Source organism: Protopterus annectens, chromosome 3.part1, assembly GCF_019279795.1.
Source record: "Protopterus annectens isolate FY-2018-M chromosome 3.part1, PAN1.0, whole genome shotgun sequence".
NCBI lineage: Eukaryota > Metazoa > Chordata > Ceratodontiformes > Protopteridae > Protopterus > Protopterus annectens.
Genome location: NC_056732.1, coordinates 607,110,265 through 607,132,877, shown reverse-complemented (window position 1 = coordinate 607,132,877; position 22,613 = coordinate 607,110,265). Strand labels below are relative to the sequence as shown.

The window sequence follows — 22,613 nt, the reverse complement described above, 5'->3', positions numbered from 1 at the left end:
GTGAAAGGGAGATCATGCCTGCTTAACCTGGTTGATTTCTTTGAGTCAGTTACCAGGGCTGTGGATGAATGTAAGGCAGTGCATACAGCCTACCTCGATCTGGCCAAGGCCTCTGATACCATTCCTCACTCAGGAATTATTGATAAACTCACCAAACTAGGCATCAACACCTATATCACTAGGTGGGTTGTAAATTGGCTCACAGATAGAACACATGGTGTGAAAGTAGCAGACTCCAAGTCAGACTGTTGACCAGTCATGAGTGGAGTTCCACAGGGTCCTCTCCTGTTCGGCATCTACTTCTCAGAAGTCCAGGCCAACACAAAGGGACTCTGGCTGACCAAGTTCACAGACGACTGCAAGCTGAGAGCCATTCTTAACTCCCCAAATGATGCAGGCATCCAGAAAAGCCTCACTGAGACCAGTGACTGGAGTTGAAACCATGGCCTTCAACTTAAAACCAAAAATGCGTCATCATCCCCTTTGGTAAAAACTCAGTTTCCACTAATTACCACATCAATGGAAGCCCACTGAACACTGAAGGTGTTATAAGACGTTTGGGGACACAGGTTGACAGCAGCCTCTCCTTCGACCACCACATTGCCACTGTGGTCAGAAAGTAAGACTCCAGCTATTCTGTGTCTCATATCGCCTACTTAGAGGCAATCTCTGCTTTACTTACAAAGCCATGTCTGATCCAGCTCTGGCAGAAATGTTACATCTAAAGAAATCCCAATCCCTCTGCACCACATGCTCCAGAGACCTCATCCTCATTACCACAATCAACAGAACATGCTGGAGGGATAGGTTCCTCACCCAGAGACTGCCCATGCTCTGGAATAGACTTCCCATACATGTCAAACAGAGCACCTCGCTGTCCCTCTTCAAGAGAAATCTTGATGAGTGGATGGATAATAGAAAGTTCATCCTGGGGATCACTCCATTGTCTCTGCTTGATAGAGACACTGGGAACTAATGTCGGGCGGCACAATGCCAGGGCACTTCCATGGGCTAGGCTTGTAAAGGCTCCAGTGCCATTAGCCTAGTACACACCTGTGAACCTATGCTGATGTTCTTTGTAGTCAGTGTTGCAGTTCTGATCTTTGGGTCTTCATGCCATTAGACCATGACTGGCCCAATTTCCAGAGTCTTGGCAACATCCATAGCAAACTGATGTCTGGACATTAGGGTATAAGAAGGGCATCCATCAATGCCATCATCAGTTATTCCTAGCCGTGCGGTCTGATGCGCTTCATATGTGTTCAGAATGCTCACAGTTTGATCGGTTCATTTTTCCGTAGTGTCTCTTCCTTCCAGTCAGATAAAGTACCCTGTTGGGGATTTTTCTGTATTAATTTAATGTTTAAAAAGGTCAACAGTTGCTTGAACTCTGGGAAGAAGTTCCGCATAAGGATTTTCAGTCGTTTTGTCTGTTCTGCTTGGGACCTAAGCATGATGTCTGTAATTACCCTGACTGTGCAAAATTCCATGCAAAAATTTTGAAACATGGGGCCGAGGTATTAGCCTCCTCAGTTTCTCTAATGACATCACAACTGACTGTTGCCGGTGGGTCTTAAAGCACCAGATTTTGATAGCCTCATTCCAAAGAAATGGAAAGACAGAAAGATCAAGGACTGTGTTCTTTCTGAGAAGTTCCAGCTGTAGTCCCTAAGTCGACCAATGACCCAGGTGTGATGCCTTTGCAGCCCCCTGGTCCGCCAGCTCCTAGGTCCAAACTGTCTGGCATGACCCTTCAGGAGGCTGCTATGCTCTCTGGCCTACCTACCACTGTTACCACAACACAGATTTTGGTTGGATTTGATGTCACTCAGCATTCCTCAGCTTCTGAGATTTGTTTTGTGGTTTGTGTCTACCTCTGTCACTGAAACTGAAGTCTCAGGCAGATGACCGCAACCCAAAGTCATCCTTTCTAAAACTGAAGTGAACTATTTCCTTTCCTTTTCCCCTCCCTTCAGATACTTCTTCTCAGGCTGAAGTCCAAGACCTCATGAAAATAGCACAGGAATTCATGGTTTTCATGAAATCCAGGCCCCCCCCCCCATATTTCTACTACTAAGCCCTCCCCATCCAAAAGAAGCAGGAAGGTGGCCTTTCAGGAGGGTCTATATTATATCATCGAACGCTTAAAAAAGCGAACGCTGATTGATCGACCTAATTTAAGTGAAAGCTTGCAATCTCGAACTGTCAGATCAGAGATTTTTTTTTCCCAGGGAAAAAAATCGCTGATCCAAAACACATACATACAACACAAGCACACCAAACAAACAGAAATCCACACACATACACCTAAAATCTGATACCTAACCCTACACTAAGCTATGCACACACCACTAACTACCCACTTACCTTAACCCAAACCCTAACCCTAAGGTCCGTCACTATTGCACACTCACCTCACCCGCTCCCTAACCCTAACTCACTTAAATCCGCCCTAGCCCTCATGTCCACTCAATCGCACACACACCTAACCCGAGCCCTAACCCTAAATCACCCTAACACTCACATCCACACAATCGCACACTTACCTGAATCATCCGACCGGTAACTTTCTACCATAACACTGAAAATACCGAAGCAACAGAAATGGACAACCGAATTCTTTCCCTAGGAAAAAATTCGAGTTTCTGCTGCTTCGATATTTTGCAGTTTCGTGAAAATAAGTTTGATCAATCAGCGTACGCTTTTTTAAGCGTTCGAGGATATAATATAGACCCTTTCAGGAGAGGTCAATTTCCTAAGCTCGAAGGGTGAGGAGAAGTTGTCCACTTGTCACCACAAACTTTCCCAGATTCAAACTTAGATGACACCATCTCTTCTTCCTCCCCACCAAGGACTTTTCTTTTTAGGATACCCTTCATAGAATGAAGGAGGCTTTCAGCTGGGAAGGAAAACAGTTTTCACAAGCTCAGACCCATTAAATATGGCTCAGGCTCTGGATTGCATTGCATAAGTGGAAATTCCTTAAGATTCCAAGAGCAGAATAAGTTATTTCTTATACTTATTTCACTGAACTGCACTTCTGAAACACTTATAATTGTGCTATACAGTTGATCTGCATTTTGCACTGTTATAAAGCTTTTTTTATTGTTTCACTGCATTTATGTACTGTTTTATAATGTTTTAACATTACTTAAGTGTAAACTGCTGCTTTTTCATACTGAGAGTTGTATTTTCTATTTGTGAGTGCTCTATCTGAGCTTTTCTGTGCATTTTTGATAATTGTCTGTTTACAGTTAAAAGCATTCTCGAGTCTGCTCCTTGATCTGTTTAAAACTTTAATTTAGTGGCTACAGCTAGGAACTGTAATTTCCCACTCACCCTCCCTAGTGTTGTGTGTTCTTATACTTGGTGGCTTTGAAGTTACCTGCCCATACTGTATATTTGATCTGTGACACTTCTCCCAGTCTAGTGTCATTAGTTCACACAATCTAATAGAGAACATTTTTGAAGGCCAACCCACTCAGATTCTTAACGTTGAATTAACTTCTTTTCCAGCTTTCTCCATTTCCACTTTACTGGAAAAAAAATTATAAGCTTGCTTCCCCCCTTTCCTGTGGCAGGTCTTGCCCAGATACGGATTTGCTGTGTCCAGGACTGTTTGTGAGCTCCTAAGTCCACCCCCCACCCCCACTTAACTGGGGTTAAACTATTCCTGGCGCCATAAAGTCTGTTCTTCAAAATTTCACTTGCAACTAGCCAGCTTTTTAGTTTTAGCACTCATCTGTTTCTTTGAGCTCAGCACTTGTTCAGAACTCATTGTAAGCACTAAATAAGTTACAAATTACTACAGCACTCAACTTTCCTCACTTGTCTAGAGGAAAACAGTTTTTAGTACTTAATAAATAAGCACCTATTCAGGCATGTCTAAAGGTCAGCTCCCGATGTTTTCTCCTGTCTACCTGATGAATCTGGGCATCTTGGGACAATGCAGCAATTGACTCATGTACACACACAACCCTCTCCTCCTACCACCCAACACTATGACCTGTGAGAGATGCACTTATATAGCGAAACTGTAAGCAAAGCTCTCTTCGCCAAACACTGGCCTAGACAGTCAAGAGGAGAAGGTAAACACTTGCACCGCACCACACTCATCACATAGTCCCTCAAAACCTACACCACCAAAACACACACACAGAAGCACAAAACACATATCTACATTCGCAGAGGCTCTCAGTACAAATCTGCCCAAACAACAAAGACCTCCAAAGCAGAAATGCAAGCAACCTCCACCGCCCCCCAGCACAACCCAAATGACACATAGCCCACATACTCAGTGTGCCACTCAGCTACAGCCCATAAGGCATAACGTACCCAACACTCTAGTCATAGGTGACTCTATAGTCAGGCACACTGATGTTCCACTCACCAGGCTAAACAAGGAAAAAGTTACTGTCAGCTGCCTGTCAGGTGCCAGGATCCACCACATAACGCACGCACACAGGTCACTCCACAACAAGTACAAATATGACTCTGTCATTGTCCATGTTGGTGTGAATGACCTGAGACACACCTCCCTGGACTACATGAAAAGCCACATGGAGGAGCTCTCCGATCTTGTAGCCCAGGCAGGTATGACCCTAGCCCTGAGTAGCATCCTGCCATCACCCAGAATGATACCACAGTACAAGGACAAAATGATTGACTTTAACAATTGGCTAAGCTTCTGGTGTCATTCTAAGGGAATCCAGTATCTGTCTGCCTGGGATGACATGATCGACAGACCACGCTGCTTTGCCAGAGATGGCCTGCACCTGTCGCCCTTGGGATTCCGGATACTGGCAAAGGCTCTTGCCACCCCTATAGTGCCTTTTTTAGGCAAGGTTCAAATAACAAATTCACCACCGTAACAGGTACAAGCAAGCAAACTCTGAGGGTAATGCTACAAGTCTAGACCTCAAAATGCACTCACTCGAGGCACTCCTCAAAATGGAGAACATTGACGTGTGCAGTGACAGAGACCTGGTTCAAAGCTCCAGAGAGCACCCCTGCATTACCAGTCTATAATTCATAACACACCTTTCGGCCACCAAACCCGGACCGAAACACTAAAGGTGGAGGCGTGTCCATATTCATTAAGGATACCCACAACTCCAAGCTGGTTGCTCAGCATAATGCATCCGAGATTATCCAAGTTCAACTAACTCTGGGGAAAACTGCAATCCAGATTGTAGCATGCTACAGACCCCCCACCATGCCCCAGGATTCCCACTCCTCTTTTCTTGATACATTGGAAAATATTAAGGTACATCCCAACACTCTAATAATGGGTGATTTCAACTATCCTACCATTAATTTGGGAAAACTACTCATGTACCAACTCTTTTGCTCAACGTTTTCTGGAAATCATCAGTTCCAACGCTTTGGATCAACTTATCCACACCCCCACCAGAGGCAGCAATATCCTAGACCTGGTCATCACCAACATGGGTGGCCGGTGTTCCACACCAGAGATCAGCTCCTCATTGGTCAGATCCGACCACAAGCTAATCACCCTAGACATCCACATCCCGCTCCCACCCCCCATTAGGGAAACAACCGTAAAAAATTTCTCCAAAGCCAACTTCACGCTTCTTAAGACAGAAGTGGCAAACTTCACGACACCCATGCAGATGGACATTAGAGGTGCGACTGCTGAATCCTACACAAATGCACTTTATAAGCACTTACACGAGTGCATGGATCATGCTATCCCTAACAGAACCAAGATGCTATCCTCCAAAAAAAGGAAGCCAATCTGGTGGTCTTCTGCCATAAACAAACTCTACAACAGAAGAAAGAAACTCTTGCAAAAAAGAGTAAACTCCCACGATTGGAGGAACTCCCTGGTCATCCTCAGTAAGAAGCTGAGATCCTTCATAAAATCCTCCAAAGCTAGTTATGAAAACAAAATTGCCACTGATTCTAAAGACAACCACAAAGCATTCTATAGCTATGTCAAGAATCTCAATGGCAACACTCAGCTCTGCTCTGAGTTACAGCACAATGACACTAAATATACAGAACCAACTGATATTGCCAACATCCTGGCAGATAGGTTCAGTGTTAACTTTACCCCCCTCTCACCCCCTAAAGGGCCCATCTTTATACCGGAAGAATGCAAAGTTCCTGTAATCATGGCTGCACAGGTAAAAACCTCACTCTCCAAAGCCAAGAACACAGCATCCATGGGACCTGACAACATCCCAGACTGCCTTCTACATGAACTATAGAATGAACTGGCACCCCACTTAAGTACCATGTTCAATCATAGCCTCACCTCAGGCTTTGTGCCCATTGAATGGCACACCGTGACAGTTATCCCACTCCACAAAGGGGGGGCCAAAACAGACCCCAGGAACTACCGCCCCATTAGCCTGACGAGCCTAGTCTGCAAGGCCATGGAACATATCATCATGGAACTCATAAACAAAGACATTGGAGATCTCCAAATTCTGGACCCCACACAGTTTGGGTTTGTAAAAGGCAGATCATGTCTCCTAAACCTGATAGACTACTTTGAAGTAGACACCAAAGCCATAGATGAGGGTAAAGTGGTTCACACAGCCAATCTAGATCTCGCCAAGGCATTCAACACCATCCCCCACTCTGGAATTATAGATAAACTCACTAAACTAGGTAGAAATCCCTATGTCACAAGATGGGTTGCCAACTGGCTTACTGACAGAACCCACACTGTGAAAGTAGCAGACTCCAAATCGGACTTCAGACCAGTGGCAAGTGGAGTACCACAGGGTTCAGTCCTGGGTCCTCTCCTGTTTGGTATCTACTTCTCTGAAGTACAGGCTAAAACTGAAGGTCTTTGGCTAACTAAATTTGCAGATGGCTGCAAACTAGGAGCCATAATCGAAACTCCTAACAATGTGGACATCTACAAAAGGGTCTCTCTGAGACAGATGCCTGGTGTCAAAGACATGGTCTCAAGCTCACTGCCAAAAAGTGCATTATCATCCCCTTTGGTAAAAACTCTGCACCCATGAACTACCACATAGGCGGTAGTCTACTTAACACCGAAAGTGTGATAAGGGACCTTGGGACACAGGTGGACAGTAGTCTCTCCTTTGATAATCACATCACCACAGTGGTCAGGAAATACTTCTATGTGGCACACCTCATCACAAAAGGTTTCTCATCCAAAAAAAAAGAGGTCATTGTTCCCCTCTACTCATCACTCATTAGACCCATTATAGAGTACAACGCCCCTTTTGGTATGTACCTCACAAGACATCTACAACAACTGGAAAGGCCGCAAAAATACCTCACAAAGAGGATTACTGGCCTCAAACAGATGCCTTACGCAGACCGTCTCAAAAAACTCCAGCTTTACTCTGTTGCATATCACCTACTCAGAGGCGATCTCTGCCTAACATACAAAGCTGTGTCAAAACCAGAGCTTTTGGACATGCTCCACTTAAAGAAATCCCAATCCCTCCGAGCTACACGCTCTAGGGACCTAAACCTTGTCACCACAATAAACAGAACATGCTGGAGGGATAGATTCCTGTCCCAGAGACTTCCCATACTCTGGAACAGACTACCTATCTATGTCAAACAGAGCTCCTCATTAGCACTCTTCAAGAAAAATCTTGATGATTGTATGGGTAATAGGAAATTCACCCCGGGGATCACTTCTGTGGTTCTGCTTGATAGGGGCACAGGAAAATAATTTTCTTGGGTGGCGAAAGCCAGGGTACCTTTTTGGCTATGCTTGTACAGGCCCTAGGGCCAATAGCCTAGTACCTACCTATGAACCTATGCTAAGTTTGCCTTTTCCCGTAACACTGGCTACCCCACCCCTTCCCCCCACCCATACACATAGTAGTACTGGATGATGTCTTTGAAGACATTGCTTTACATACTGATTCTTTACCACCTGCTCCTAGATAAACAGGTTTTGCACAGTGCTTGACTCTCACAGGCATCTTTACAAAAAATCCCAAGTTGGGCCCCTTAGTAGTCTGTACTTAATCCACAAAAGATTTACCTTAGGGGCCAACTACACGTTTATACGTAATGACAGAGAAAGTAGACTATTAGATTTGGGGGGAAAAGCTTATACCTCTCCCACCCTTGCAGTAAGAGCATTGACTTGCCAAGTTTATTTACTAAATTACTTTGAATTTCTCCAGGACAAAATTCTAGTTAAGGTGGACTGTATTGAGGCTAGAACTTTATCAAAGGAAATTCAAGAGAGAGAAAGCAGAAGAAGCTTTGCAAGTCTGCAGCACTCCCTAAAGTGTGACTGTGACACCTTAGATGCATCATGCAGAGCAGCTGCCACAGGTTCTGACATCTGCAGACATGCATTGCTCATAATCCAGCCCCTGTCACATCAGGTCAAGGCTGAACTACTGGATGCCCCACTAGACAAATTATTTCTTTTTCACCTCAGGCTGAACAGGATTTTAAAAAACTGGATAAAAAAGAAAAGCAAATAAACACAATGAAGTTATTTTTATCTGTCTTTCAACATAAATGATGCAGTATGAATTACCCCTGAAAACCTTGGCCTTTGGGGAGACCTCCCTATGGCAAGAGACCCAGATAATTGAGGAGATGGCATCCAGAGCAATCACACAGAACAGCAAGCTCCAAAGAGCCCTTCCAGCCACAGAGACCAACTGTGACTATGTTCATCCCCAACTTTCCCTCCAAACTTCTGGCTGGAAGACTCTTCTTCTTTTTAAAACAATAGAAAACCATCACCAGGAACTAGTAGGTCCTCAACATCATAGAAAGGAGGTACTACATGGTGCTACATCTACTTCAGAGAAATCCCACACTTCTTGGGAATTCCAAAACCACCAAAAGAACAAGAAAGCCTCTTACCACCTATCCTCTGAGAACTGCTTCACCACAGATCCATTTGACCTGTTCCTTCAGGTCAGGAGGGAAAAGGCTTCTACTCAATGATCTTTCTAGTTCCAAACAGGCAAGGCACTTGGACGGCCAACTTGGATCTTTTGAAACTTAACAAATGTCTCAATTTCCCAAAGTTCAAAATTTTACTTTACAAAAATGACTTCTCATGAAGTTCCAAGATGCCCTCATGGTCACACTAGACCTAAAAGACACTTACCTCCATGTCCTCATAGCTAATAGTCCAAACAAAAATCAAACGCTAGTCCGCAGATACGCTAACTTACTGGCTCAAAATACGATAAACCACCGAGTAATTAATTCCAAAAACAACGGATATTAAATTGACATTAGACTGTTAAAAATAGATTTAACATTTTGTTTTATTCATATAAAACTTCTTCAGACAAAATTAAGAATGTAAAACTGGTTTATATAATAAATCTAATTGAATTATGTGACAGCCAAGCCTCCACAAAAAAACAGACATTTAAAGCAACCTCATCCACACTCATCATATGTACAAGATGTAAAACATTACAGTATAAAAGTTCACAATACCAAACATTGTTTTAATCATACATATAATTGTTGTTCTAAGAAACTTTCAATAATGCAACAAAGTCTACCTATCCTTTTCTGATGTGCTGAAAACTGCTGCCTTGTTCAGGAGATAAACAGTTTGAGTTTGACTAGATTTGGCATGGATGCTTACACGAGTGACACTGGAAATGGATCCTTCCTTTATACTTTAAATAATTTTGCTGTTTTATTGAACAAGTGCATGCAGCTACCAGTTTTCCTTGCAAAGTATGTGAGCAAAAGAAAATTGAACAGATAACTGAGATATGCTACCTATGGAAACAAGATGTAAATGAGGTTTGTCTCATTTATGAAATGGAAACAGAAGACTGAATTTATTTAAGCAAACCTTTTCCAGGTAGCAAGCTAATCTTACTTTTTTGTGAGGAGTGTGGCACAACCTTAAAAGAACCTGCTAAGGCATACTTTTCAAAGACTATTGCTCTTCTGTTGCTTATTTTGATCATGTTAATACCCACAAAACCGTAGAGACAGTGACTTAGGCTATTACACAGTTTTACTAAACATTGAACTTCTGGTGTCTATTGCATTGGTATGGCAGCTTTTGTCACTTCTGTTTAGAGGATCCTGTAGTTGTCATTAGTCAGGATTATTAAACTAAGAACAGATAATTTAATTACTGTTAGATGTCTGGGAAATATTGAAACTGCTTTAGAATAAGGCCAATAGCAAAGATTACTGTCCAACTAACTCTCTCAAAGTTATTATAGTTGTGTGAACTATTTATTATCCATAGTGTAAAGGAGAAGTAATTTTATCATTTCTGTCCCTGTGCTAGATTTGTTTTTCAGTTGCTCTTGAATATTTTGTATATTCAGCAGTGCTGTCTTCTTTAAGCAGTTATGTGATTAACTGCGCATCATTTATTAAATGTTTTAGAAGTTATTTTTGACGCTGTAAGTTTAAGTTTTACCTGGAGCTTTCTTTCAAAAGAAATAAACTTGTCTGACGAAGAGCATTATATGCAGGGTTCACATCAGCCTATAACAGTGTGTCGCCATTCTGAAGAACTTTGGTTTGACTTATGGAGGAGGTAGTGCTGCTATAGAAAAATTATTGGAATACACCGTGTTTCACTGGGAAGTAAGCATGAGGGGAAGAATTAATCCCTGCTTACTTCTCTCCTGTGTATCTATGGTAGGTACCACACTTGACAACATTTTCTGTTTGTTAAAAGCGTGATAGCAGGAACATTTCCCATGTACTTCTTAAATCACTTGGCTTACTAGGCAGTGTTTTATTTGGCAGATGTAGCTTATAACCTTGGCATTTAATTCTTTTTCAGTTAAATAATTTATTCTTATCTCTTCAGATGCAGCTGCTTGTTTGGTATTCATACATGATTGTCAGTAATGTTAGTAAGACACATTTCTGTCAATTTTAGGATTTTAGGTTTTGCTTTAATGAAGTTGTCACATGCTTGTATTTTCAGAATGATGCAGGTGCTCATTAAAGCTTTATTAAACTTCTTATTAATTTTGTATCCACATAGCTTGCGTGTGAACTTGGACATGGGGAAAGCAGCATATGGCTGGATGATTATGAAGGATGAAAATATCCCTGGTACAGTAGTCAGGACCAGCACCATTCCAGAAGAATTGGGCCGCTTGGTTTATTTATTAACAGATAAAACAGGTACCTCAAAGAGCATATTTTTGCTCATACAGTAATTTTGTTTGAAAAACATATGAAAATTTTGTAAAAGAAAGCCAACGGTTTTGCACTTATTGTACTCTTCCTTATGGTTCACGTATAAAATAATTTTATGTAGATTAAATGTGTTTTACCCCATGCTTAATCCTTTGAATTATCTGCGTTTAATAATCATCATCTCGGACAGTCACTGATGTTCTTCGTGTTTCACTGTTGCAGTCCTCACATATGGGTTATCCGGCTCCCGGTAGCCCTCAGTCGGCCCGAATACCAGAGTCCTTAGTATATGATGTTGGCTGCCGCCAATTGTAAAACTGATATCAGTACGTCGGGTATAAAGGGAGGCAGCCGATGCCATTTCCTCAGTCTTTCTTGCCGCGGAGCCCGAAGCAGATGCAATTCGCACTAGGGCCAGTCGGCCGTGTACCTTTCCGACTACCAAGTTGAAGGCGCCTTCAGATAAGTACCCCGTTGGGGATCCCCTTTTCTTGCTTTAACAAATGTCAGATAAATTTAATAACTGTCTTGCCTGTGGAAAACAGATTCCACACCACGATTTCCATTCCTATTGTATAACTTGTTTGGGCCTTGAGCACGACATCCCTAACTGAGATCTCTGTGCTTCCTTTAACCCGCGTACCATATGCCGTAGAGCTAAAATTTTGTATAAGCATTTCGGAGTCTGGCCTAAGTTCATCAGTATGGCATCTTCTGGTCTCCTGACTTCTGATATTCCTAGGAAACACAAAGACAAGGACCGCCACAAGCCTAGAGTTAAATCTACTGACGACGCACCAGTGAAATTGGTCGTCAGCACAGCGGTAGTCAGTGAGGCACGTTTGCAGCCCCTGCAGTCCGCAGATTTTCAGCCGCAAGCCTCTGTGAGACCTTTACGGAGTCCTCCATACCGCAGGCTGCTATTTCATCTTCAGACCCTCCACCTGTTGCCGTCTCAGATGGATCCGGAGCCGCTTTGCAGGCACTGATTTCTGACGCCTCTTCTCTTTGACATGAGACCAGAACCAGACCGACTACCTTAGCTCAGACTTCTGCAGTTGCTAGGCCACCCGAGTCCCTCTGGATTGCTAGTAAACCTTCCAGCCGCAAACCTACTCACAAGCAGGTGTCGGCCTTCCCTCCTGTACCTCAGTCCCAATTGGTAAAGATGGCTGATGATCTTCTTTCTGTGATTAGGGGCTGTCACCCCCCCCCCCTTCAAAGAGGGCTAGGAATTATCTCCTGATGTTTTGTCTGTTTCAGATTCTGAGATTTCAAGTTTGTCTGCTGGTAAAGAAGGAAATTCTCAACTTGTTTTCTGGCTTTGAGGATTCTGATGCTGAGGACTCTATCCCTTCTGCCTCCCCTCCAGAAGATTTTTCCTTTGGGGATACTTTGAATACTATTAGGGAGCATTTTATATGGGAATGTCAGGATTTTCAACAGTCTAAAAGAGTCAGGGAATTTTTAGATTTGCCACAGCATAAGCCTCTGGCTATACCTCCAGTTTTGGAAGTTGTGGATGATGTTTTCATGGAAAATTCTTTAACTTTTAACTTTTAATTCTGTTCCTCCTGCCTCCAGAAAACCGGATCGATATTACAGGGTTCCTGATTCTCATCAATTCCTTTTTAGAAACCCTGCTGCTGATCCAGAAATTATTTCTCAAGGCCCCAAGGGTGTTAAGGCTACTATTGCTAGAAACCCTGTGCCTTCTGATAAGGAATCTAGGGCCTTGGACAGGTGGGGTAAAAATGTCTATGCTTCTGCAACTCATGCCATTAGATCCGTGAATTGTCTTTTTCACATGCTTAAGTATCTGCAGCATACGTTGGAGGCTATTAAGGCTAAACTTGGAGATATTCCTTCCATGATGGAAAACAAACATTTACAAGACTTAACTGAATTCTGCCGCTTTAGTTAATAAGCATTCACTTCATTGTGGTTTTGACACTTTGCAGGCTTCCTGCAGAGCAGCAGCTGCTTGTTCCGTAATTTAAAAGGCATGCTTGGCTCAGGGAGCAGCCTCTTTCTGTACCAGTTAAGTCTAAATTGCTGGATGTTCCTTTGCACAAGGACAATCTTTTTGGTAATAAGGCTGAGGAGGTACTGAAAAAGTTGGAGGATAAGGCAAAATATATCCAAGCTGTAAAAGATTTCCTTCAGTTTCAGCCTCTTCCGTTTAGTAGGCATTATCCTTCCAAGAATTGGTCTTTCCCTGATCCTGGCAAGCAGGGTCGCTCTAGGCCTAGAGGTTTCAGATCTTCCAGAGGGCAGACTTCTGCGCCTCAAAGGGCTAAACAATAGCATTCTTCTTCTGCTAAATTGGGGAGTTCTAAGCCAGCTTCCCAAAGCAAGCATTCCCAATGACTCCGGCCTTCTTGTGCCTACCTCCGCGGACCCTGGGTTTCCTTTGGGGGGAAGGTTAGCCAGGTTCGCAGAGGTATGGTGTACCATCACAGGAAAATGGGTGCTCAGTATAGTAAACCAAGGTTACAAGTTTTACTTTCACACCTTCCCTGTTTTACAGGGGTACCCAGACATACCCAAAACTCTCAAGGCAGAGGTAGAAACTCACATTTCTTCTCTACTGACTATGGGGGCGATAGAGCCAGTTCCTGCAAATCAGGCAGGCCTAGGTTTTTATTCAAGGCTTTTTCTGGTACCCAAGAAAGGGGGCACCTGGTGCCCTATTCTGGATCTGTCCAATCTAAACACTTTTCTGTTGATTCCCAAATTCAAGATGCTCACCCTTCAACGATTACTACCGATGCTGGGCAAGGATTCATGACTGGTAACTTTGGATCTCAAGGAGGCTTATCTGCACCTCCCAATAGGGGAAAGTTGCAGGCAGTTCCTTCGCTTCAGGGCTGGGGATCAACACTTTCAATTCTTTGCATTGCCTTTGGCTTATCTACTGCTCCCAGAGTTTCTACGAAGTGCCTGGCTCCAGCCATTGCTTTTTGCAGGCAGAGAAACATTCAAATTTATCCTTACCTGGATGACTGTCTCATTCAAGCAAACTCCCCAGAACAACTAGAAATGGATTTGGATTTTGTGAAGAACATTCTCACATCTTTGGGTTACACTCTCAACGAAAAGACATCAAAGTTGGTTCCTTCAAGGGAGATTGTTTTCCTTGGAGCGAGGCTGAATACAACCACCCAGATGGTATTCCTCCCTCAACAGTAGCAAGAAGTTCTTTCCGCTTACTTCATGAACTTGGCAAGCATGACCCAGCTCTCTGCAAGGCAATTCCTGCAAGCACTGGGGTTCATGGCTTCATGTATTTTGCTGATCCCATATGCAAGGCTGCATATGAGAAAACCTCAGTGGTACCTCAAGAATCTTTGGTGTCAACACACACAGGACTTAGACTTGATTCTTCCCCTGATTCCCTGTCTGCAAATGGAGTTCCTCTGGTGGGCGACAACCTGTTCTCAGAACAAGGGTCTGCTTTTCCGCCCACTGCCTGCCAGACAGACTCTCACCACAGATGCCTTAGATGTTGCATGGGGGGGCTCATCTGGAGGGCAGGGGCATACAGGGGACTTGGAGCACCCAGCAGATTCATCTGCACATAAACCTAAAAGAATTGATGGCAGTGTAGCAGGCCTTGCTGGGTTTCAAGGACCTACTCTACCCTGAGACTCTGCTATTCAGGACAGACAATACCACAGTCTTGTGGTACATCAACAAGCAAGGGGGGACTCACTGTTACCCCTTGTGCAGACAAAGCATAAGACTGTGGTCCATAGCAACATCCATGGGCTTACATCTAATAGCCCACTATCTTCCAGGGAGGCTCAACTCCTTGGTGGATCATTTGAGCAGACATGTTCTGGATCCTCACGAGTGGCAACTGAACAGGGACATTTTTCATCGCATCACTCATCATTGGGGCACCCCACAAGTGGATCTTTTCTTCTCTCACACCAATCATCTCCTTCCAACCTTCTGCACCAGGGAGTTTCACAACAAAGCTTGGAGGGTGGATGCGTTGTCCTTCCCATGGACACATCTCTCAGTTTATGCCTTCCCTCTTCTGCCTCTTCTTCCCAGAGTGCTGCTAAAGATAAGGGATGAAAAACCAAAGGCTATTCTAATAGCTCCAGATTGGCCTAGGCAGCATTGATATCCCCTCCTTCGCAGCCTTTCCCAGGCTCAGCCTTGGCATCTTCCCCTGGTACCAGATCTGTTGGTTCAGGGAGGGGGAAAGTTCCTTCATCCTCATCTTCAAATTCTGTATTTAACTGCCTGGCTAATACCTTAAATCTTTCCAAACAGGTGGTTGAAGTTCTTTATGAGGCCAGGAGGCCTAGCACAAGAAAATCCTATGCAGATAAATGGAAGAGATTTTGCTCTTGGATGCTAGCTAAAGGAGAAGACTCTTCTCATCCTTCTCTTTCACTCATTCTTGACTACCTAGCAGGATTGCTTAATGGTGGACTTTATTTTTCTTCAATCAAAATTTTGGCTCATTGTTCTTTTGAGCAACCCATTTTTTCTCACCTCTTGATGAAACAGTTCCTGAGGGGAGCTAGTAATCTTAGACCTCCCAGAAGTGCTCCTACTCCTGCTTGGGATCTTAATTTTGTCCTAAAAAAACTTACTCTGCCTCCCGTTGAACTAGCTGCCTCTGCAAATTTGAAGTTTCTATCCAGGAAGGCTGCTTTCCTTTTAGCTATTTCTTCAGCTAGAAGGGTGCAATACCCCAAAGACACGACTGACTGGTGAAACACAAACAGTAGAAAACAAAGCTACCAACACGCAGTACCAAAACGAAAGGATGTAATTCAAAAAGATAATCCAAGGGACTTCCAAAAAGAAGAAAACAAGTTTATTTAGCGCTTTCGGAAGGGTTAATACCCCTCCTTCCTCAGAAAAAAGATACAAACACCAAATCCAGGTTGCACTACTATTTAAATTAATTAATGTCAGGTGATCAATCTCACTCGTAAGTTCAATGAGGCAACTATTGCTTAGCAACCAAATGCATACTTATTTAAACAAAACACTACTAAATAAATACAAAAAGAGACTATGTTACATATAAAAAATATATATATAAAAATATAATAATATAAAAATATATATGAATAATGAAAACATTCAATGCCTGTACACAACCTAACATACGAAATATGTAATAAAAGCTCATGTGAGCATAATATATACTAGTCTTCTACTCTAAGCATTAAAAATACTACGCTAAATGCCTAACAACAATAAGATACCAAAGTCTAACCAGGGTTTACTTAAGTACCATTGTTTCCAATGACTAAAAAGTTGCAAAGGGAGCATTCACACAAAATGGATCTTTTCACCCACAAATTAAGTTAACTAAGTGCTGAGTTCTAATAAACTATCTTTTTAATGCCAATTTCTTTAAAATAGATGTTATAGATAGTTGTTCATTCAGTCCTGGGGAAAATTGAGCCGCCGTCCTTATTTGCCAATACAACTCCTCCATTTCGAGTTGAACCTGCCAAGGACCTACAAGTGGGGCATCATCCACCTGTTTCAGTATAAAAAACTGAAATTGGTGATTTGGGTGTCTAATAATGTGGCAAGCTAAGGCGTTAGTAGGTTCCTTCTTACCAATGGCATAATTGTGTTCATACATCCGCTGTTTTAACTTGCGCTCTGTCTTGCCGATGTAGAAGGCTTGACATAGTGTACAATTAGCCACATAAACTATTGCCCTAGAGTTGCAATTATATTTACCATTCGCTCTATATTGAATATTGTTAATTTTAACAGAGGATCCCACATTAATAAATTTGCATTGTTTGCAAAAGCCGCATTTACTCATACCAAAGGTTGAAGTTCTCACTTTGTGTTTTCCGACTTGCAAAAGGGTTTTCAGATTAACTCCTCTTCTAAATGTAATTTTTGGAGGTACTTCAAACTGTTCGTGAAGTTCCTTATCATTTGATAGGATTCTCCAATTTTTGCACAAAATGTCCTTAATAAAAAGGTGATCTATAGAAAATGTACACAAGAGTCTAGTATTATGTTGACAATTAATTTGCGTAATGTTCCCTGTTGTACATTATCAACCCTTTTGGAACAAGATGACATCACTCAAGATGCTAATGTTAACCAGGGAGCGAACAATTTAAACCAAATGCATGGTAACAATTTTGTAAATCAAGGGGAAAGTAATAACAGCCGCACATATAACCCCAATATGTACGAGGCACAAAATGTTCAGGATTTTCGCAAGGACAGAACATTCATCAGAGGAACTTAAGATCCAACAACAACAAAAACCAGAGTGTTCCAACGAACAAGCGGAATCAGAAGAGGAGGTAGTTGTACCTCTTTCACCATTGGTTATTGTATACAGCACCGAAGGTGACTTTAAAATTTATAACTACACTAGCTTTCCTCAGTTTTTCTTGCCTTAACTGTCAGGAGCCCCCAAAAGAAGGCTAATTCCTTTCCTGGTTTCCCACCTTCCATTCCCCCTTTTTTCCTAAGGCACAGACTATGGATTTTTATTTTTTGTATGACGTGTCCAGGGTGCTACCATTCCTGGATTAGCCTTCTTTTGGGGGCTCCTGACAGTTAAGGCAAGAAAAACTGAGGAAATGGTGTCGGCTGCCTCCCTTTATACCTGACGTATGACATCAGTTTTACAACCGGCGGCAGCTGATGTCATATGCCAAGGACTCTGGTATTCGGGCTGACTGAGGGCTAACGGGAGTCGGATAACCCATATGTGAGGACTGCAACAGTGAATACACTCAAACATCTACATTTATGATAAATGTACACAATTGTACTTTGTAGCGCATCATAACTTTGGGTACACTGTCTGTTATTTTGTGGTATTTTAGTTTTTGTATAGCTTTTAGTATGTTAGATTGTTGCAAAATGTTTAAGTAATTTATTTTTCCTGTGTTACCTTTTAGAAAGATGGATATGTAACTGTAACTTTGTTTGGAAATCTGTATTTTGTATAGTGTTATTATTTTAAATCATGGTGTTTACAGAGATATACCATTGCCATAATCTTTATTTAATAACATTTTTAAAAGAAAGAATAGAACTGTTGTATAGTACCCCATATGAGCATTAGTAACCTTTGCATACCACATTTTGTATCTTTGTTCCATCATAGTTATTGTTTACATTTTTAGTAACAGAATCTTGAGGTATTTTTATGCTTAAGCAGGCTGGCTATTGTGGTCATTCATTTAAAGTTTTTCTTTGATACTTTATTGTATGTTGTAGTCAACATCTTCAATAAATGCTTCAAATTCCATTGTTCTGAGGGCTTGACATTTGCTATGGACTTTTCTGAACTTGAAGTAGATTCATGTTTTTTTTTTTTTTTTCTTGTTAGTTTTTTCTTCTAGAGCTTGGATTTGGTTTAGTTTGTACAGTAATAATCTGATGTAGAGCAGATACAATTGTATAATTTCCTTTAGATATAAAAAGGACTGTAGTAGTATCTTCTTTTGGCAGAATTTTTCCAGATATTCAAGTCCTGTTTAGCTTTCTCTTTGATTGTTAAGTCCGTTCCTATATTTTCATGACAGATATGTACTGTAAATAAACCTTAGTTAACACCTTGGAAGATATACAAAATGTCTTTCCTCATCACTGTTGCTTTATTCTTTACTAAAGGGATATCCTACCAAGGATAGCGAACATCCAGCCAGCATGCAAAAGCCTTAGACCCTTCTGGGCATTGTACGTCAGACATATGTCCTTCATCCACAACTTAAGGTACATAAGCGACAAGCCTCGGAACTTCTTTGCCGCCAGTCTGAACGCTACTTTTTGAATTCAGTTTGTCAAATTATTCATTGTGTTGCTCCAGCTACCAAGACACCAGCAGATAAGTACCTCACTGGGCACTTTTTCTTCTTTGTTGGTAAACCATTTTACATGTCATCTAGAAAAGGGAATTGTGAGTGTGGGAAGCAGACTACTCATAAAGATAGACATGACAAGTGCTTTTTCTGCTTAAGAGCAGGCCATGATCGTGCTCACTGTGCCATCTGTCAGGCTTTTGTACCCAAAACTGTTTGTATCTGTTTGTCCTCCCTTTCTGTTTACCTGGAGAACCAATGTCTGAAGTTGCTTCTTGAAGAGAACCATGGCTTCTGAATCCAGCTGTCAGAATGTTCAGCTTCCTCTGAAGAAGAAGTCAGAAAAGATCTGTTTAGAGACTTCTACTTCTGTCACACATCTCCTTCATGTCAGATGAAGAACCCAAGGATCATCTGGTTCCATCTCCAGCTCCCTGTGTTAAAACCCAGTTGGAGACCAACACATGGTTGGTTTTTCACACATCTACAAGGTTGAGCATATATTTTCTACAGTTGAGAAGGGGGAGCTATGGCAGATTCTTTTGGAAGGGCCTAGGGGGATTCTCCAGCTACTTATTAGGGAAGAAGTTCCTGGTTCCCTCATAGAAGTGAGGCAAGGATCTGAACCACCTAAGCTTGTTAGGTCTGATGAAGAAAAATCAGAAGTTCAAGCATGTAGCTCCTATGGCCAAGGATCCCCATAAAGAGTGACAGGATTTCACTCAGGTCCTTTTAAAGCTGTTATGGCCTTGAAGCCCCCCCAACACCACCAGGGTTATCCGTGACTTTTTCTTTCACTACCTTTAAAAGGCCTAGGGAGTCTGACACTTCTGATGAAGAAGGCGTGAAATTGGATTCTGGGGAAGAGTCCTTAGCATATTCTTATCAGATCCATTAGCATATTCTTATCAGATCCATTCTCCTCTTGCTTTATGTGAGGATGAGGATGCTCTTTTTCCAGATTCCCCTGTTAACGAGATTTCCTTTTTTTGAATAAACCATTGTTAAAATGATGGAGCACATTTAGTGGGAGAGTTCACCAATTTCTGAGGTCCAGTAAAAGGTATTATGCCGTTTTACAAATGGATTCTCACAGGCCCTGTGGAGTTCCTCTTGTGTTAGCCCTTCTGGATACATTGACAGCTGCTTTCCAGGCTCATGAATTCCAGCCTCCTGCACCTAAGAAACCTGGAGCTCAAAAATGTTTTGATAAGAATTCCTCCTTTAACCCTGTAGTCATTTCTCTTTCTTCCAAATTGCTATCTTCTTCCAATCCACTCCCTTCAGTCAAAGGCAATAGCTATATGGGTAAGTCTGGGAAAAAAAGTTTGTACGTTGGCCACCTTGACTTTCAGAGCTGTAAACTACTGGACCCATATGACCAGGTATGTGCTGGCTGTTCTATCTAAATTGGTGGTGTTTTGACTGACATGCCTGATTCCAAAGTAAGACTTGCTATTTCTTTTTTTGAGTTCTCCTTCTCAGGTGGCAGTTATGATGCTGCTGATACATCTTCTGTGACTGCTGCTTCAGCTCCTGTTTTCTGTAGGTTCTCTTGGTTTAGGTTATAATCTCTTCTTGCAAATGTAGGTTCAAAGGTAAGTACTAGGCAATCAATCTGCCGACCGTTTCAAACCTAGCCATAAAAATCTTTCAAAATTTCCCCTCTAGCCTCAAGGAGGGCAAGACAAGATATACCGGGAGAGAATTTGAGGCTGCCCATCCAATTATCTAGGCTTACCTTGAAGGTAGCAAAGGTGCTACTCTTCTTGACCTGTAGTGAACGTTTGCTTCAGTGGTGAGGGGTACCTTGGAATATGAATCTATTATAACAATGTGCCTTATTTATCTGCCAATGCAGGTTTAGTTCCTTTAACCGAGTATTTGATGATCCAGTAATTCTGCAAAGAAATGGGAGATCAAATAGGGCTTGGATCTTTCATGGTACAAAAAGCTAAACATACATATCCATGGAGGAGTATGTAAGAATGAGTACAGAGAAAGGGCTGCCACTCTCCTGATAACTAAGATTTTTGAGGCCACTGATCTTTTTAGTTATGAATCTCTAAGGTATCTTTGTTTGTGTGATATGTTTAGATAAATATATTCCAAAATGTACATTATATTCAGTAATAGGTCTGATAAGGTATGAGTAAAGGGAAATTAAGATTTCTTTGGATCTAGTGAAAATGTCTTTGGAAATGAAATAGGCCAGATAAAAGGCATTCTGAACTACTATGGAGACATGATGGTCAAATGATAAGGAATTATCAACAAGAGTACCCATATCCCTTACAACAGTGTCAGATTGGAAGGGTGCGTCTACTACATGGTAAGTGAAACTTTTTTTTTTTCCAAAATGAGCTATGCTGCATTTTTTAACATTTAATTTGAGAACATTTTCCTTGTACCAGTTGTTAATATGACCTAAGCCATGTTGGTGCACTTGTGAGTCAGTTGAAGATCGAATAACAACACCCAATTTACAGTTATCTGCAAACTTAGTTAACCACAGGCTTGATATGGCGGTAAGAAGGTGTGAGAAATATATGCCAAATAGGAGAGGGCCCAATACTGAACCCTGTAGTAAACCACTCGTAACTGTGCTGCTTTCAGAAGAGGTACCTGCTACTCTAACAACATGGGCTTTGTCAGACAGCTCTCCATCACACAATGTAAGGATTTATAATCAGATTTACAAGTCTGTCATTAATGTTTGCATGGGAATAGTGTTAAAGGCCTTGGCTAGGTTTAGATGCTGTATGTACTCCGTAACCAGTGTCCACTGCTTCAGTTACATTTTTAAAGAAATTAATGAATTTAGAGAAGGTGGAACTTCATTTGATAAAGCCAAATTGAGGAAAGCCCAGGGGTGAGATATTTTCAATGCAGTAATTAATGAAGTCTGATATATAACGCACGCCATAGCTTTACATTTGAGGCTAATGGATCTATAGATGTTCTTCGTGTTTCACTTTTACAGTCATCACTTGTGGGTTATCTCTGCTGTGGTAGCCCTCAGGTCGTTAGTGCTATAAAGCAAGGCAGCCTTTGTCATTACATCAGTCTTTCTTGCTGTGGAGCCCATAGTAGAAGCAGTTCGCACGAGTGCCTGTAGGTCGCTACCAGAAGTTGAATTTCAGCAGATAACGTCTAAAGCTAAGTATCCCGTTGGGGACCCTTTTTTCTTGCTCTAACCAATGTACAAAAAAGTTAACAATTGCCTCGCCTGTGAAAAGCAGATCCCACACCGAGAGTTTCATTCTTACTGCATCACTTCTTTAGGCTGAGACCACAACATCCCTCATTGCTGGTTCTGTGCCCTCTTTAATGCGAGAACCATTCGCCATAGAGCTTTTTTTGTAGACAATTATTTTTATGTTCCATATTCGAATTCTGATATGGTGTCTGTCAGCTAACAATTTGTTGACATTCCGAAAAAATGTAGAGATAAATATACAGACAGACCACACAAGGCTAAGTCTTCCGATGATGCTACCGCTAAACAAGTCGTCAGTTCTGCGGAATTCAGTGAGGTGCTGATGCCTGACTCACTTTCAATGCAGGCCTCTGCCGAGACCCTTTTGGAGTCCGGTATGCTGCAGAAATCCACTTCGTCTTCCGAGCCTTTGGCTGTCTCTACCTCGGTTGGGT

The 22,613-nt window shown here is 42.0% G+C and overlaps 1 protein-coding gene across 2 annotated transcripts in view; it reads left to right on the top strand.

The window, feature by feature from the left end:
* The window catches only part of ATP9B (ATPase phospholipid transporting 9B (putative)), a 4,837,291-nt gene that overhangs the window by 2,982,200 nt on the left and 1,832,478 nt on the right, over positions 1-22,613 (top strand). For both annotated transcript variants that reach the window (XM_044066988.1, XM_044066990.1), the window contains exon 13: positions 10,976-11,118. In XM_044066988.1, the coding sequence (XP_043922923.1) occupies positions 10,976-11,118 (143 nt within the window). The remainder of the gene's footprint in view (positions 1-10,975; positions 11,119-22,613) is intronic.